General features: G+C 35.4%; 2 protein-coding genes across 4 annotated transcripts in view; one reads left to right on the top strand and one right to left on the bottom strand.

Annotated features, from left to right (window-relative positions):
* Cep290 (Centrosomal protein 290kDa) overlaps positions 1 to 19,182 on the bottom strand; it is a 140,617-nt gene that overhangs the window by 84,885 nt on the left and 36,550 nt on the right. The window lies entirely within an intron of this gene.
* Positions 3,580 to 4,738, top strand: LOC117601552 (uncharacterized). The gene is made up of 2 exons (XM_034318421.2): positions 3,580 to 3,671; positions 3,961 to 4,738. The coding sequence occupies exons 1-2, from the start codon at positions 3,612 to 3,614 to the stop codon at positions 4,459 to 4,461; spliced, it is 561 nt and encodes a 186-aa protein (XP_034174312.2). The 5' UTR covers positions 3,580 to 3,611; the 3' UTR covers positions 4,462 to 4,738.

Here is a 19,182-nt window from a genome sequence, read left to right as displayed (position 1 = left end):
CATCCTGTGCACGTTCAAGTATCTCCGTCTTTCTTGTTACACCCTCAGTCATTCATTCGTCCCTCTCTTTCTCCCTCGACGTCGTACCCTTCCTTTTTCCATTCCACTTTGTAGCCTCCCTATCTGCCTGGTTCTACCACCGTCTACGTGTCATACTCTGCGCGTCTTTCTCCTTTCTTCGTCGCTCCTTTACCGACGGCTCCGCACGCCTCGGCAATCCCCCACTCTTTCGGCCTTCTAACCTCCCCGACCGCCCTTTGCCACGCTCCTTACTCCCGCACAGTCTGTCGTCTTCCTCTCTCCTTTCTCCCTCCGACCACTTAACCAACCGACCAACCGACCGACCAACCACCCATCCACCCACCCAACCTTCTTCCACCCGTTCTCATCTTCCCTTCGATATGCACCCCACGCTACTATCAGCTTCTACTCCCACGCGCGAGCTTGAAACCCCCCAGAGGAACGTCAAGGAGGCGACTACCGGTGGAGTTCTCTGTAAAGAACGAGAACTCCGCCACCTGCCTCTCCTCTACGCCTCTCCTCTATAACAGACCCTCGTAAGCTTTCGCCTCCTCCATCCACGCCGTACGCTTCTCCGCCAATCGAGTGCCGACTGGCTGCTGGGCTGGTGCACGTTTGCGCTGCTGCACAACCTGATCGTTCCGCACGATCTAGATAAAGAGCGTTATCTAACCGTGCGGCTAATTAACCAGATCCTCGTCTAGTTATCAGTCAGGATACTTTTCTGTCTTTGTACCTATATAACTTGTGTTAAGACAGGACTAGTACATGATTTCTTGGGACTTGGACCTGTCCACTAGATGCTCTGATGATTATAATCTATTGGGAGTGATGATAGATATGGTAACATAAGTAGAAGAAGATGTCTGATCCACGTGCCATAAGGGCAAACTTTTGGACAACACCATTGTAAAGGACGTTGATTCGAACTGATGTATGTACACTCAGGTGGTAGGCTTCTTTTAGTTAAGGGTAAATGTAAGGTTAGGAACGCCCCACCACTTGCCTTTGGTGTTGGGAGAACCTAAGGAGAACCTAACCTAGAACCTCTTGCCTCCACAAGTAAAGATTATGGACAAACAAGACGAGTGGGGGGCACTACATCTTCTACACTTCCTTTTAACTAAGGGAAACTTAAATTTCATACTACATGAGCATTAAACAGCTTTCATGCAAATATTTCTATAGACTCAACTAGGGGATTCCCAGAAATGCTTGGGAGTTTGTTATCGACAGAGTTTATACTGTCAAGGATATTTTTGTTAATTTAATCACTGTTAGATAGAAAAGTGTTATAAGAAATGGTGGATTTGATGTTTTTAAAGATAGATTTCTTTTGGTCAGAAATATAGCGCCAGACGAGAAGATATAGATGTGACTGTGATATTACCGGCGGTGGGTAATGTTAAAAGAGACAGTTTATCCTTGGTAGAAGAAAAAATTCCGTAGAGTTAGAAAAAAGTGTATTGTGTGAAATGGTAATTTTGTTAGGAATCTAATGATAATCGGTCACGTGAATATTGAAAAGTTCAATCTAAATGTCGACTAATATCCACTGCCCTGTTCTCTCTCACGATTTGAACACGAGTTGGTGCGTGACTGAAGGAGGATCGATTGGCATATGCGGGTCTAATTAGAGATTCAGACAAGAATTACGAAAGCCCCACTACGGTTAGATTACTTTCTTAAAAGACGAGTTTCATAACGGGTTCGATTACTTTCACGAATAATGATCTTCCATTTACTAGGAGGCTAGTTGTGTAAAACAACTAATTGATACATCAACTTACAGTAACTTCCGCAATGACAATGTTTCCTGACACCTCAAGAAACTGAACGAAATTAGTGAAAATCTACTATGTTTTTAAAATTATCATTTATTCCTATTTAATTAGCAATTATTTAAGAATTTAGTAAACTTTGATTCAGAATATTTTCAATAATATTTGTAAAAATTTTCCCAATTTTCTTCAAATGTATTTAAACGTATTAAGTATAATTAGTTCAGTAATAATTTTGAATTCAGTGAAAATTATTTTCAGTAAAATGATCAATACATTTTCATACAGTACTCTGCATTGTCGACGTCTGGCAAGGAAGTGATACCAGGATAATCCATAAACTATTTTTAGGAATAAATAATAATTTTAATAATTAATAATAATAAAAATATTTCTTCATATGGTAGTATTATTTACATAAATCTAAAATATAGGTATCCACCATAAATTTATCCACCAAATAAGTTTTACTTGGTTATATTTTAAAACAAAAATTAAATAGTTTTATACTACTATTTTCCCTGGGGAAATCCACCATGCCCAAGACTGTACATACAATTCCACTAGAGCAGTATGATAAACTCAAAAAGCTATTAAAAAAAATGAAAATTTGCTAATGAGTAAAAATTAATTAAGTTATGGTAGTCAAAGGTCTTGCATTAAGGAAAAATAGCAGAAAATAGAAAAGCCAGGGCGGACTAAGGCAAAGAGAATATTCCCGAGGCTTCGTTGTCGGTTTCATTGTTATCGACCCGTTGATATTCCCTGGCGTCATTGGTAGCAGGATCACGTGGTGTCTATCGCCTTCCAACCAGTCAGCTCTCTCGAACAATGCACACCATTGACGTAACTTTAAGCTGTCCTGCGTGAAAGGTCATAAGCACAATTCGGATATGATCAACGTCTTATATGTATTCTCAAATCTTCATTATCCAGTTCAAATCAATAAAAGGAATATCACAAAATCAAAAATAAAGAACTTCTCTATCAGGATGATAATGATCCCCCTATTTGGTCTCAATAATTTACACCTTTGACACCTTTCATTTCCTTTTTCTCTCATGAATTTCTTAATTTTATGAGTACTCTCAGAAAAAAGATTCAGAATTATTAATGCTCCTGATATATTTCTTCTCAGGTACAATTTAATTAACCAAGACAATAGAGAACCAACTATACAGCCTTAGCAATGCACGCAGATGCAAAGCAGGTTGCATACAATTAGGGATCGCAAGATAAAATAACACGATATTCGTGCTTTTGATATGATAATTAACACAACGTGACTATAGAACACAGAAATATAATGGATTTCGATCTGTCGCACGACATTAACACACGACAGGTGGATTTATCGACAACCCGATTCTTTTCTTCATTCATCGGTCACGCACGAATGTTTTAATTTATGCAAATTAGAATAGATGAAGAAAAAAATAATCCATCATGAAATTCATCACTTCGCTATAAACATTGATTAAAAAATATCCAATGTTATTATATGTCTGATATTCTTTTTTGAAATTTACAAAAAAATATTTGTAATTTTAGTTCGTCATTGTTAATTTTGCATAAAATATTCCCTTAACAAAGAGACACGATAAGAAATGTATCTTATCTTCTGGAATAAGTAACCATCATTTTCAAGGAGATGTTATAGAAAATCACGGATAGCAGGAGTAGGACAAGCAAGAATTTTTAACGATTCATGGTCGCCAGAGTGTCTGGTATATAAGTTGGAAGGAAAATTTTGCGAGAAAATATTGTTCGTGTCACTCGACGGCTAATCAGCTTCACAGCGAGTTCGTTATGTCGCGCTTTACCGCATGGATTGCTTTGCTCATATTGATCGGATCTGTTTGGTCACAGGTTAGACTTGCCATAGTTTCTCTAACATTTTGAAAACTTGCTTACACCAACAGAAATCATATTTCATTGAAACGTTATCAGTGTAAATTATCACTAATTTCAATTTTCCAAACAAAATCTGAAGTATATATCGTTCTAATTTAGAACTAATAATGATATTGTATGTATCTGTTACGAGGAAAATAATATTTTTTAATTTTTTAAATTGTGTTGAACAAGTTGTCTTAAACGTTTATTTTCTGCATTTCAAAATTGAGAAATTTAATTGTCACGACTTTTATTTCAACAGAAAGAATTTTCGAAAGAAGAATTTTCAAAGAAAAAATGGTCCGAAGAAGAATTCTCAGAGGAAGAATTTTCAGAGAAAAAACATTCAACGGAAGAGTTTATCGAAGGTTCACCAAGATTCGGCTTTGATCTTCTTGATCCTATACGAAAGTCCTTTTGCAATTTTTCCTGCATGTCGTCAGACAAGATGCCATATTTAATGAATCTTGCCTGCGCCGTAAAATGTCCAGAATTATATCTGCCTCACGGACCATCATCATCAACAATGAAGTCATCGGACAAGCCTAGCACGGAACCTTCATCGACAACTTCTTCAGCACCATCGACTTCCTTATCAAATTCTACAATGTTAGAAGCACCAATGATGCCAGCAGCACCACCAGCAATAAAGCAAACAACAGTGATGTCAACACTATCACCAGCAATAAAGCAAACAACAGTGATGTCAACACTATCACCAGCAACAAAGCAAACAACAGTGATGTCAACGATACCGACATAAAAACCATAAAACTGTTTATCCAAATGTTTCTTTTTTAATCTTCGAATTTTTTTTATTATTTTAATACTTCACATTACTACAAATAAAATTATGAATTATCTTGTTTTTTCTAGTAGAATATTAAAATGAGATATAACCATGTTACTAACATAATGTAGAGCACAATTCTATATCTTTATAATAAATTATATTTTTAGCAAGATTCAGTAGATAAAGTCACTTGTGAGTTGGAACATGTTAGGAAGTTGTACGTAAGGTGGCGCTACCGATGTTGTTATCCGCAGTATCACAATAAAGATTTCTGTTTTACCCATTGATTGTTAATGCATTCCCCAGTGCCCGGCACTTTAAATTTGATTTAATGAATTAATTAAAAAAAAGAAGAGAAATAACAATTTTGGAAATGATCTTTCGAATTTTTCACAATTATCATCCATTTCTTATGAAAACTATAAAGTCAAGTTAAATGGACAATAAATCTACTTTAAAAAATCAAACCATCCTCAAACTATTCACAACGCATCACCATTTAAATTCCTCGATTATTTTCCTGTTTAGTACTACAACTTAAAGGTTTAATAGTTAAATTGTGCAACTTTTTCCAAAAGACCACGTGTATATTTAAATTTCTCGCAACAGTCTCCCACCCCCAATCGAAGCAACGAAAGCAACCAACGAAACATCCACACGAAAAAATATAAGACCTTGCTCCCGTTGTGAAAGTGATCTCAAGCAACCTATTACGAGAGGAGCGTATGTCCTCTCACTTTCTGCATGCACGCGCGCGCACAATGAGAGCCGCCGGCCGAATTACATGAAACGAGGATTAACACCGTAAAAGGTGGCCGCCATTAATTAGAACGAACACCGCGGCTCTGAAACGTCGATAAATCTCTACTGGAAGGACAGAAAACTCTTCCCTTTTCACCGTATTTCCCTTGTATTGGCACCCTGCCGTACAATGGAGCACACCTCTGATAAAACAGAGACCCTCGTAATGCTCTCCGCGTGTCGATGCTGTCCGCGTGGGAGAATAGAAATGACCGGACCCCCATTATTATCCGGATGGTACGTCTAGCCGATCGAAATTTATAATTAAACCGGTTTAAGCCTCTAAAAGAGAAATTTTAAATCGTTTCTTGGTAATAATTGAATTTTTATAAATTTTTATAGTATATTAATCGCGATTATTATTATTAATGGTGTTAAAATTATTATTTTCTGGAATCTTTAGAGACTGGAGTAGTTCTAAAGAGAACAATGAGTCTTAGTATTCCACGAAACGTAAGGTCGGCAAGATAACTGAAATTAATTCAAGAAATCATTTAAATTTAATCAGTTCACTGAAATTCCTATAAGTATTCGTGTTAAATGCTATTAAATTTTTTCTAATTATAAGTGCGCAAAGTCGTTACGTAAAAGTGTGCGCGCAATCGAGCCGCAGATTAAGAAGAATAAAGGTGCACGAGTTTTGAGGACTAATATTATGATCCAAAGATATCCCGACAGTTGACCACCAACAGGACTTGAAACAATGGATACAACAGGATATAGGCGATACAGGATATACAGACTGGACTCGCCTACTGTGAATCACGCAGCGAGGTATGCAAAAGAACGAAAGTTCCGTGAAACATTGATCGTAAACTCAACTACAGACCAATATTTAATATTATTTCAAGCCTATGAATAAACAGTTACGTTTAAACAAACATAGTTTAAATAATATTTCTTTGAAATAAGTTTTGAATATATTCGAATGTCGTCGGGTTAATTCGACCGAAAGGATTGAACAGCGATTTCTATTCCAAGAAAAAACGATCGGCAAGAATCTATTTCGAGCCGATAGACGACAAAATATTATCCTGCGTGCAAAGGCGGAATTTCATTCCAGATGTTGCAACATTCTGCAGCTAGAAGTCGAGGACACGTCTGAAGGTAAACACTGTGCGAGAGTATTAAAAGAAATTCACATAAACTGGTTTCTAATAAAAATAATAAACACTGAAATTTCTTGTAATTATCATGGTCTTATTCAGTGATAACGCGTAAATGTCAGCAATGAAACTAATTTGACTTACGGGTAACTTAGAGCTTTCAAAGGATAAATCAAGAAGTCAACAATTAATTATCTACGCTTTTTAATCTCGGAAGTATTTTCCTTATTACAAGTTAAATCATTTTTCCTGGTATTATTAGTAAGAGTTACGAGGAAAAAAGTTTTGAAAATGAAGAAAGTGAATTTGAACTTCAAAGAGCGAAAGTCACAGGACAAAGAAATCATCATCGATCAAATGATCTAGAAAATTGAGAATGGGTGACTTGTTCGGTTTGGAATAAAAACTGGGTCAGAATACGCAACTCTACGCGTACTAAAATTCCTTTCTCTCTCTTTCTCTCAATATACATATCTCCAGCTCCTACTCGTTCATTCGAAGCTGACTTCGAGCTTCAACTCGAGACCAGTCTCGAGAGACGAATGAGCCATTTAGATTTTTATCGTCCGATGAATCGATAAATACGCCCCCCTGCGTGTCGGTCCCCTTTTTCGCGACTTCTTCGCGAACCAAAGGAGAAAGCTCCGAGGAACAATGGATGATATCACGCGCGAAAGCAATCGGTATACGACTGACCTGAGCAAACTTGGCAAATTACTTGCTATAAATAACTGTCCGGCAAGCTGTAGGGCGGATTCAAGCCCGTTTATTTTCAATGAAAATAATTTGACACGACGAGGCATATATTGTTGTCTAATTAATGCAAATGTAATTTACAACCCCACATTATGTTCGCATTCAAAGGTTTATTGATATTGAAATGTGCTGTTAATTATAAGCTCACTTGTAATAATTGAAAATAAAAATTTGATTATTATAAAATTAACACTTTGATAAGTAATACTACAAATTTGTAACTTTCACATTTTTAAGCAATTATTTTTATCTACTGTATTAAATAAAAACTTTCAAATGGCGGACCATGGAGAGTGCCCCGTCTAAATTTTACTTCAAAAAAATATACGTTTAACTTTAGGTTAATATCCTTTCATCCAGGCTCCGCTGTTGAAGGAAAAATTAAAATTTAAAAATTAACAATTTTGCAACATATCATAGATCGTTTTTAAAAAAAATGAAAATTGTCTAATGTAATTCTATTGATAATCGATCATTCTTAAATTAACACGAATCCTCTTCGATCCTCGTGTCGGCCGACCGACCCTGATCGTAACAACCACTCGACAAGCCGCATTCTATCTCGTGCCCGCGAGGAGGATCGACTTTCTCTTCAAGTCATATGACTTAGCTAAGTCACATGCGTTCTGCGCAATCTTGCATCCCGATGGAACTTGTGTGAGAGGATTCCGCTACCAACGAGAGAATCGTGTTTTCCCTGACACACGTGTACAGGTGTACAAAGATGTGCGCACAAGCTGCGCAAGCAACATAACTCCTAGACACGCGGATCGATCTAGTTCGCCGAAGCGAACGATCTTTCTTTTTCGTTTGCTTCGTTCCCTTTCACACTCCGATACTGCTTACAAAAATATTTTTTTTTTCACCGGTAGAATTACCCAACGTACCTTGGCTACCTTGTATCTACAATATTCGCGAATGTTAAAAACGGAGGGAAAAAAATAAATTTCGTTGCAAGAAACAATTTTTTAAGCTGGCCGTTTCGAGGTCTCGTTGCTTCATTTCATTTTCTTGTCGAGTTTCTCGTATCTTAAAACGATTACAACGATAATTCAACGGGATCGATGTTCGAGAAGAATAACGAGCTGTACACGTGAATTTGATCAATAATTCGGTATGTATAATTACCGATTACGTCAGGGATAATCGTTGCATTATAATAAATTACGGGCGTTACGGGCTAACAACCGGGGGCTGAATGTTTTCTGTCATTCATTCGGATATTAAGGTAATTGGTTGCTCTCGATTCGGACTCCATGTGCGAGCCGAACAGTCCAAGATATAATATCTTTCAGGCGATCGATTAATTAAAAATGTATCATTTTGCGCAAATGAAATGAATTGAATGAAGAACGCGTTCGATTGGATTTTATGTACTCCGTCTAAGTGACTTATGCTTTCGAAAATGCAATCCAGTTGATAACTAATGAACTTATCGATACTAAGAGCGTTCCAACTGCGAAGCACATCGTATAAAAATTTCACAGAAAATCAGGATGAATCATTCTGTGAACATTTTTGTAAACATATCGCAAAAATTGGCTCCGAGATGCGAAAAATCAAGTGTATAAAATGAATTTGCACAACTTAAGTGTCAATGGCAATTGATGATGCAGTGATATGATTCATTTTCATCGAGGAGTAATACCTGTTCATTTTTCTGTCTGTGCATGACGTCATTCGTTTGACTGCAAAAACACGATGTGATTTCATTGCAAAAACCTTTTCACCTGTCGCTCGAGCCGATCGACATGCTTGTTGTTTCGAGTGGACCGACAACACCTTCGTGATAATCAAAATTGCCATCGAATGTTTGTCGTCGAAACACTCCACGAATCTCCGAGCAACTCTTAATTGCTTTTTCGTGAATTTGTAAGTGAAAATTGCTCTCTGTTATATTTGTTTGTACACTGTTACGGATAATCAGATCAGTGTTATGACAAGTTGTAAAGGATTTTTAATTCTGTAGATTGAACGGTCAATTTGTTAACAAGTTGAATTTATTTTTTCAAACAATCCGGTTCAAAAGATTAAATAGAAAAAGGAAAGAATAATCTTGAATTACACCAAGAGCGTGAGGTGTTAAATTAAGAACTGAAATTAAAAAATTAAATAATTACACCTTTAGGCCAATTCCACTGAAACGTTTAATGTCTCAATGAAATTATAACTTGAGAATTTCAATAATTGGTTACCAATTAGCGAAGTTACTTGGCGAAATTTACAAAGCTACCAATTACCAATTATCAAGGTAATTAGTACTGTAATACAGTGGATAAATAAAAAGTCGTGTACCAAGTTCAATTTTCTACAGATAAGAAATCACGATGTAATAAAATTAATCGATACTTTAATTCTCAATGTCCACGCATTGAAAAGTAGAAATGAGCCACGAAAACAATTTGGTGTAGATAAACGCTATAGAAAGAAGAAAAACGATGCTTATCAATCACGAGAGACCCGGAAGAGGCGTAAAGCGAAACGCAGGCATTCAACAGAAACGGATCTCAGACAAAAAAAAAACATAATGAATCATCATTATATAAACTATCGTCGCAGATATTAAGTAATCATGGTATCAGAGATAAATTGTTATTAAAACAATCGAATTGATCAGGTCGATAGAGAGCTAATTGGCGAGGAAAATGTAGCATGAAACTGGGCCCGAGCGAGTTCATCACGTGAGTGTGCTCGTACCTGATCGATCAGAGGATCCTTTCCCTTTTTCTTCATCGCTTCCTGCCGACACATCTTTCACACTCGATTCAATAGTCGGATTAAACACGTCCGCTTTTGTGCTCTCTCGCACGCGTTCAATCTCCTGTACCCGTATACGTTTTCGAGTTACGCGACCGTTCGTTTTATGTAACTATAAAAATAAAAGTACAAATAAAACGATGCTTTTATATTTTTTTTTCTGTCGGATTGATGGTCACGCGATGTTTGCCTCTGGTTCGTTCAGAAACCCTGTACTGAGATTTGTATCGAATGATATTAACCCTTGAGAGAGCCGCAACTTCAATTTAATTTTATATTTCATACTATTTTCATTTTTTAAATTTCACACTGTTTTACACGCAATATTGATTCGCGTTACTCTAAATTAATATTTTTATTATAAATATTGATATTAATTAGTGTAACAGGAGCCCACATTGTACGCGAATCGATATCCCCAGTCAATATTAATACTAATATTTAATACTAATATTGATATTGAAATTAGTACTGATGATATTATTAATATTAACCGAGTGATCACAGTAATAACTTAAACGCCTAGATTGAAAATGATCCTAACTGGAATAATTGCGGTTTTAACGTGTCTGAGTACGCATGGCTGTATCTACTGCGGTGGCCAATGTGTTAACATTTTATTATAATTTCTCAATATGTAATAAGTTAATTAATTTAATTCAAATTTTAAATGTCCCTTTATCATCTACATTAAAATTAAGTCAATACACGTACAATTATTATGAACATTGATTAAGAATAAATGGTACCACTACATAGTACCTTTGTACCGTTTAGTATTACGATTATTGTATGGAGGGAGGGCACGATATAATACATTACTGTGAATAATTTTTGGGAGAAATTATAGGGTTTTAATTACTCGTTAGGGAATTTAATACATCATATACATTACTCTGCTATTAACATTACATAATGCATTCCAGCAATTATTAAATTCAAATACCATTTCTGTGTTATGATTATTAAGTACTGTTTAATTGTAGCGAATTACAGAATTGCAATGTTGCATAATTCTCTTCAAATAGAAAGATTAATATTGTTCAACCTTTTCATTTTTATTCTCTTGGAATATAATTTAATAAATTTATTGTTTCAGAATACCAAAATTATTTTGAAATAATTATCAAACCGATTGCTTTGCAAATTGCATCCACTTGTTTCGTATAATCTGACCAGATTTTTTTAAAGAATTGAACTTCGCACAATTGGTGACAGTGAAAAATGTGAAACGTTGCTTATTACCCAAAATATGAATGCAGAAATTACTAAATTAAGGAGAATGAGATACACACGTGTTGAGAAGTGGCAGTGATATTTTCTCGCAAATAAGTTGAACAACTTTCACCTAGCCAGAATACTAAACTCCAGTGAAAAATGTTAAATGAGGTTGTCAAGACAGCTTTGGAGTTGTTTAGCGCAAAAGGAAATCAAATTTCATTATATAAAGACACTATAATATTCTGCAAATTATTTCCTGTTAAATTCAATAAATGATTACTATATTTTATAATTTCTATATACTCTTTAAATATTTTCATGAACCACCACATAAACGAATCGAGATCCAATTTGTTCATATTTGCTGATAATTTACTACTTCGACATAACTGACACGCAACATCCAACTTTGTGACAATTAAAAAATAAAAAAGAAAACGTAACATATTCAAGAATGGCAAATACTCCGAGTCGAAAACAGAAGGTCGGATACATTATTCGGGTCAGAATCGCGGAGAATGCCAAGGTTTCACCCTTTCCCTCCTGGATGCCACGATAAGCGAATTTCTTTCTCTGCATATTACTCACGTATGTATATGGCTGTGCTTTCGATACGCTCACGATTGAATTTCGGTTTCTGTAATCGTTGGATTTCGTAACGGGTGGGCGTACCTCGAACGTAAAAGAATGGTACGTGACTCCTCAGGGTGAACCACTTAATTACCGCCTCGATTCACACTTTTGTTGCCCATTTTGTTAACAGTTTATAGCTCTCGTTTCGAAACGACTGCCCATTGCATAACATCAAAAATTCTATGAATCTATCTTTTTAAAATTTAATTTCAACCCTCAAACAGCGTGAAATGATATGGAGTGCGTGGCTCTCTCCATGGTCCGCCATCAGAAAGTTACAAATCCTATTAAAAATAAAAACCTTTCGAATGAAAATTCCTAAAAAAAGCTATTAAAATAAGAAAACAGTGATAGAATTTTTTTAATTGACAACTTTGTAAACTAAACATTTAAATTTTATAAGTGGAAATGAACGTTGTCGCCTTGGTTCAATTAGAAGAGCGTTCCCTCGCTTTGAACACACAAAAGCGTAATGTCTCTTTGTATCTACACCGGTATCGCACGACGAAACATGCATCATATTATCACGAGATTCATGCAGAGTTAACTTCTTTTCATTCATGTATTCATTCATGAAGTTGCATGCACGCTCGCTACTCAACACGTATGTGAATACATTTAATGTTAATATAAACGTTAAGTTCAAGTAAACGTCACGTATCCTGTTACCGGAATATCTGTCATCCTCGAAAATACTTTCGCTGAATAATTGAATAACATGTACATAGTAATTCATTTTAAGTGGAGCAATTTATATTGTCCATCCGCTGCGAAACGAGAACACTTAATGAGCTGGAAAATGAAAAAATGTAATTAGCGTAAAAAATTTCAACCCGATTCTTAACGGAGGAAATGGCTACCGTAAACATCCACGTATATCTATTGTTCCTCTAGAAATAAAATTTGTTCGAATTGCAACGCGTTTCGTGAAACCTCATAAGTTACGTTAAATTGTCGGTATCACTTTCACCGTCTCAAAGCGTAGCAAGTTGAAAAGCTCGTTTTCTTTTTTTGGGACAATCAAAGTGGCGAAATGAGCCTGCCTCGAATCGAAAGAAAGCGTCTCGTAAACTCGTTCACCTCTCTCGTCTACTTGGCGAACTCCATCCTAATTTATCAACAACGATCGTATGCAAATGACTGTTTGAACGAGCACGCGTGCAATTGCGATCCCACCGTGCGTGTGTACACGAGCGAACGTTATATCATTGTCCCGGATTCGAGGCGTTCACACGTTGCCGCTCACATTTTTTCGGATCTGTAACAGTACGAAAGAGAGAAAAAGACCCACCACCGGTCAAACCTGTTCAAAAATGATTTTTTTTACAAAGAATTTCCGGCGTCGCCCCGACCGTCAAGGATACACCTTTCGCGAACCAGACGATTGCATCTCCTCATCGTAATGCCGATGACAACAGCTGTATCATCGTGTGCGATAAATATTGTCATTATATTTTTGTAACCCTTTCCATACACTTTTATATTAAATTTCTGATTTTTTGTGTACTTTGGTTCAAAATCGATAAATTTTTATTATAGAAAAATTAAAACATTATTAGACTCGAATTTATTTTAATTTTAATTTTAATTTTAATTTTAGTTTTAATTAATAATTTTGTAGATAAAAGAATGAGAAGGTCACGAATATCTTTGTTAACTTAATAACTTGATAACAAAATATGAAAAATATTTGTCTTGTTCAGAAAACAAATGTCGGTCAAACGGATTAAAATTGTTCAACCTCTTCCGTCATTTAATTCGATCCAAGACTCAAGGATGTAACAGCCCATGGTCCGTGCCTTTCATCACGATTACTGGACCACAGAAAGTGGAACCTTTCATTCGACGAGCAAAGAAATGAAACACCAAGTGCGTAACATCAACGCCGCGCCACGGATTCGTTTCTCAGCGACGGAAGTCCCGGTTAATGGGATAAAAACGCCCCGACAATTCTAGATACCGATCATTTATACAGTAACCAAGTAACTTTCTCGATTCACCTCGGTTCGATCGGTCGATCGATCAAACTTGAATCAACGAAACTGAAGCCCAGAGCGACGTTCCGTTGCCCGATAGTACGCTCCATTTATCAATTTTTAAACAGTGTGACGCATAACAAGTTGACGGATGTGAAATAAAATTACGTACCTACAACAGTTTCGTTAATCAGAAATTTTTAGCCCTTGAATAAATTAAAAAATTATTTTAATTGCAATTTTCAGCCCCTGATTAAATTAAAAAATATTTTAATTGTAATTTTCAGCCCTTGAGTAAATTTGAAAATATTTTAATTGCAATTTTCAGCCCCTGAGTAAATTAAAAAATATTTTCATTGCAATTTTTAGTCCTTGAGTCAATTAAAAAATATTTTAATTGCAATTTTCAACCCTTAAGTAAATTAAAAAGTATTTTAGTATTAAAAAATATGGAAATATTGCTATAGTAATTGAGAACACCTGATCTTCGTGGCAAGTATTTCAACCTGTTGTAATACGATCAAACGTTGCCCCCGATTGGTTTAAGCAATTTTCTTACATTGTTGCGGCAGCCAGTAACGACTTGCTGTCTATTAATCTCGCCCGGAGATGCTAAACAGAATGATCTAGCCAATGTTTTCAGCAAACAACATTCAATTATCTTCGGTGGCACATTAAATCACCCCTTGTGAAACAAGTTTTTACGATAAAACGATAAATCTTGCGACGTAATTGACCTCGCCTGTTGCGGGTAACATTAAGGCAGAAGTTGAACTTCAATTGGTGTTTCATCACCGATAATTGAACGATGAAGCGAAGCATAAATATATTAACACTGAAATTTGAAAAAGGAACTGCAACCCTTAGTAGATAAAGTAAAGTGAAATACGGAGACATCCTAATATAGAAACTGGATTTTTTCTATTAACTTTACTTGCTATAGTTTACTTCACTTTACTTTACTTTACTTTATTTTACTCTACTTTACTTACTATACTTTAGCTTTACTTATTCATTCTATTAATGTGAACTAGGCTTAAGTGTCCAAGGAGAGCTGGTATGTAAAAGGTTCTGGCAGCTTGACCTGGGACATTCCGAGTTAACTTTCGAGGACCACGATTGTCTAGAGAAAGTACTCCTTTTTTTCGATTCTCCACAGTCAATACCACGACTGCATGCAAAGCATCATTACCTCCCTGCATTCACAAAAACCGTTCGACTTCCATGAACCAACACTTCTTCCATTTGGTGAATGATCATCCTCGCCGAAACGGGTTCTTATTAATAAACGACTCGGATTCATCCGATCGACCGGTTGAAACTCAAGAAGCCACTGTTTCGTCGTGATTCATCCATTAATCGTAATTAAACCGCAATTATTAACGCCCGAATAAGAAATAAAAACGAGCAAACCGAAGCGTGTAAAGGTCGGAAAGAAATATCGCGTGATTATACTGTCCCGTGATCGTTTAACCGAAACTAACCAATCTGTATCACAAAGTAGAAAGTAGAAATTTTAAATCCAGACCTGTTTGAGTGATCGTTATGGTAAGTTCCATTAATGGTTCATTATTTACAAGCTGAGTATCACAGTAATTTCTGTGATTCAAAAATTACACAGTTTGAAAATTACATTTGGAAATTCTAATAACAGGCATAGTTTACCTTAATGGGACGTTTAATAAAAAATATAAAAAAATTTGAAAAGGGTGGTAAATAAAAAAAGTTAAAGAAATGATAATGTATTTATAATAATCATTAATGACTCAATCATGAAGTTTAGCATTAGAAATATCCCAACCTCTTCAGAAATTCTAATGTTTAGGAATTATCAAGGCATTAAAGATTAAGTTACCGTGTAATTTATTCGACAACAGAGGCTAAGCGACTAATACACCCTTTCATTATTGTTGGTACTATTCAAATGAAATTCTAATGACGAGTTCCTTTCAGAAATTACATCAGCGAGGTTAAGAACGGAATAACATTATCTGAAAGCATAACATAAATTCTAGATTTCATATTGCATCGTTTTTCGCATTTGGAATGCTGAAAAACATTTTGTTTTTCATTGAAGTAAACACGTTCGACAAGTGACTTTTATGCAGTCGCGAAAGTTGTCAATAAACAATTTTATATTTTTCCATAGTAATTTCGTTTATTCGAAGATAAAATACGCGAAGGGGTTATAAGTTTCATTATCAAATGAACGATTCAATTTGCAATCAATTAGTATCGAAAGAAAACAAAGTATCAATTTTGCAATGATCGTAATGAATCGTTGATTACAACCCTTCAGGAGCAAGCGAAAAGTAACCAAGTTGATATGAAAGTTCTGCTCCCCTCGAAGAGAATGTGAAGTCTCGAGAAGATCTACGACATAATTACACCTTGCATCGAATTTTTTCCCTCGCGTGATCCTCTTGCATTAAAAGCAGAGATCTATGTCGGCGATCGAATGACTTTTACTTCACCAACTCCTCATCACAGGGTCAAGTTACGATGATTTCTCGACCAATAGATCACATTCACGCTTTATCTTTCCCCTTCTGATTGATTCGTCTGACAATCATTTTAATCTCTATTAATCATTTGGATGAGATAGGATTGTTCAATTAACTCTGACGTTTCGTTAAAGTATCATTCGAACTAATAATTATTTTTTAAATGATTAATGAAAGAATAATTTTTAAAGGAGCAATGTAAAATTTAGGAAATAAAATAGGGGCTCTCTCCATGGTCCGCTGTCCGAGGGTTAATTATATACTTGAAAAGACGGATTGTTTTAAGATATTGATAACCTTGTGTTTAATAATCTATCAAATTTTTCTTATTGAAATTCAAGAAGAATAGAAATTTTCAATAATTTTAAACATTTTAAATACCGAATTGGAAGCTTCAGTTTTAAAATTAATTTATGGTATCCTTGATAGTAGGTAATCTACTGGCAGTTAACGCGTTAACAACACGTGTATTTATTTAAATAGAACGCTATAATAGTTGAAACACTGCTTACTTCTCTTCAGCTAGGCATTACCTGTACATAGAGAAGAACGATAAACGACCATATTATTCAATATGAAAAACGACTGCGTTCAAGAACGAAGAGGTTGTGGCATACACCGTAGAGCAAATCACATTTAATCTTTCAAGTTCCAATGCAGTAAAGAACAACCGTGCACATAAGTCTCGAACAATAAACTCATTTCCCTCGCGTCCATGTAACACGCGGATACAAGCATCTGTGAAAGTCTTTTGAAATGAACGACGTGTCACGTGCAATGTAACCGATATATGACAAAGATTTTTAATTCGATTACTAAAAAATCGTATTATTTTAAAAGATCGTAATACTTTAAGAGACATTGCAGAATAATAAAATAATGATCAAATTGCAAGATTTGCATACGAAATGAGAGGAAAACGGAAACAGGAAACTGCGGCAGATAGAAAACACGGTAGCCAAGGAATCTACGATCGCGTAATCGATCAATTACCTTACTTCATAACCGATTCGCTCGAGCAAGAGATAAGATTCAACGCGCTTTCGTTGTTATGCTTTGATCGATCACCGTTATGCTATTCGATGATCCACGACGAGACCACGTTCGCGATTTGTACTTGTCATTTCGCTTTCTACGATTCGCAATCCCCCGGCTAATGCACAACTCGTTACGATCTTCAGCGTGAAACCAGACGAAGAATCCTCTGATTAATCAAACTTTTTGCGATCTAAATCGCAACCGAGCGAACGATACCCCTTGCATCATAGAGATCGATACATTTGTTAGAAACGTTTCCACATTTTTTGTTTTTATTTTTTCCTATTTTTTTTTTTTTTTTTTCGCAACAACTGATTAACGTTGCAAATCAGTGAAATAAGTAACGCGATTAAATCTGTGGAAGAACTTTCTTCTTTTAACCAATGCTATGTATTTTTAAATTTTTTATTTTATTAGATAATTTGGTAATTGAAAACTTTGAAATCAATTATCTTATCACAAGGTGTACTTAATTTTAAAATTAAAATTTTCCTCTAATAAAAATTTTATAAATATGGTATTCTATTATATATTTTCATATTCTCAGAAAATTAACAAACATTTTTTTTAATTGAAAGCCTATTAATTAAATAATGATAAATGCAGAAAGAGAAATGAATCGACTAATCCAAGAATTCTGAATGGTATTGAGAAAGAAAATTCGAATAAGTGTCCAGGGTAGTGGAAGGTCTTTCACATCTTCCAAATAAAAGAATAATTACTCGACAATAGGGCTTACTAGACATCGAAGAATTTGATTTACTTATATAATCAATTACAATATTCCATCCAACGTTCAAATTCTCACGACTTTCATAACCTTACGCAATGATGTTTAAGCGGTACGCATGACTTATGTAATGAAAATCGAATGTCCTTTTAATATCGCGCAATTCACTCGTAAAAAGACTTCATGACCTGCCCCTTCTTGTACCTCCTTTTCGATGCATTAAATTGAATTTTTTTTTCCTTTTCGGAGGAGATCAAATTTCACGCGGTTACTTGTAGCACATGATACACGTCAAATTTATCAGAGATGTACGATATGAAAAATGAATGGATTTCTTCAAGGAAATTTCGTTAAAAGGTATTCGAATGTGTCTCAGTAGCTAATTTCTTATGAAGATAATAATTGAGTACCTAACTATACATATTTTTCGATGACGATTGGAAGGCTTAGAAAAAATCACCCCTCTAATTTACTTCATGTATATCTAATCGCTATTAATAATGATATTAATAGCCGTCGTAGGCGGATTTATGTTGCTTGCAACGGAAGTGTTAATAATACGTTCACCGCCACGGTAGAAATGGCCATGTTTAACAGAACACGCTATTAAAATAATAAAAAATTAATTTTTCAACAGAAAATATTTCAATTTGCAATTTTCTGTTCTTAACATAATTCTAATAGTAATTAAAACTACCCTGGCGCGTCCACCTCCTGAATATCTGATCTAATAGCCATGTTTAACAGAACACGCTATTAAAATAATAAAAAATTAATTTTTCAACAGAAAATATTTCAATTTGCAATTTTCTATTCTTAGCATAATTCTAATAGTAATCAAAACTACCCTGGCCCTTTCACCCCCTGAATATTTCATCTAATTAAATTCATAATAACCCGATTTAAAAAGAAATACTCCTATTTCACCCTTAAAAATGATCTGTTCTTCCCAAGAAACTATCGTCCCATGCTATTTCACCCTCCTAAACTTCCTTCGCCCCTTCATCTTCGCTCAACGCCCAGAACCGGCGACCAGAATAAAAATCAACTGGCAGGGTCAGCCGAAAATTAAAAAAAGTGATACCAGAGCACATATCTCAAGCGATTTGACCAGAATCGGGTGGTTACTCAGTCGACGTCACTTATTTCGGAACAGTCGGAGACACAAT

This window comes from Osmia lignaria, chromosome 6 (genome assembly GCF_051020975.1).
Source record: "Osmia lignaria lignaria isolate PbOS001 chromosome 6, iyOsmLign1, whole genome shotgun sequence".
Classification (NCBI taxonomy): Eukaryota; Metazoa; Arthropoda; class Insecta; order Hymenoptera; family Megachilidae; genus Osmia; species Osmia lignaria.
This window is presented reverse-complemented; position numbering and strand designations above follow the sequence as displayed.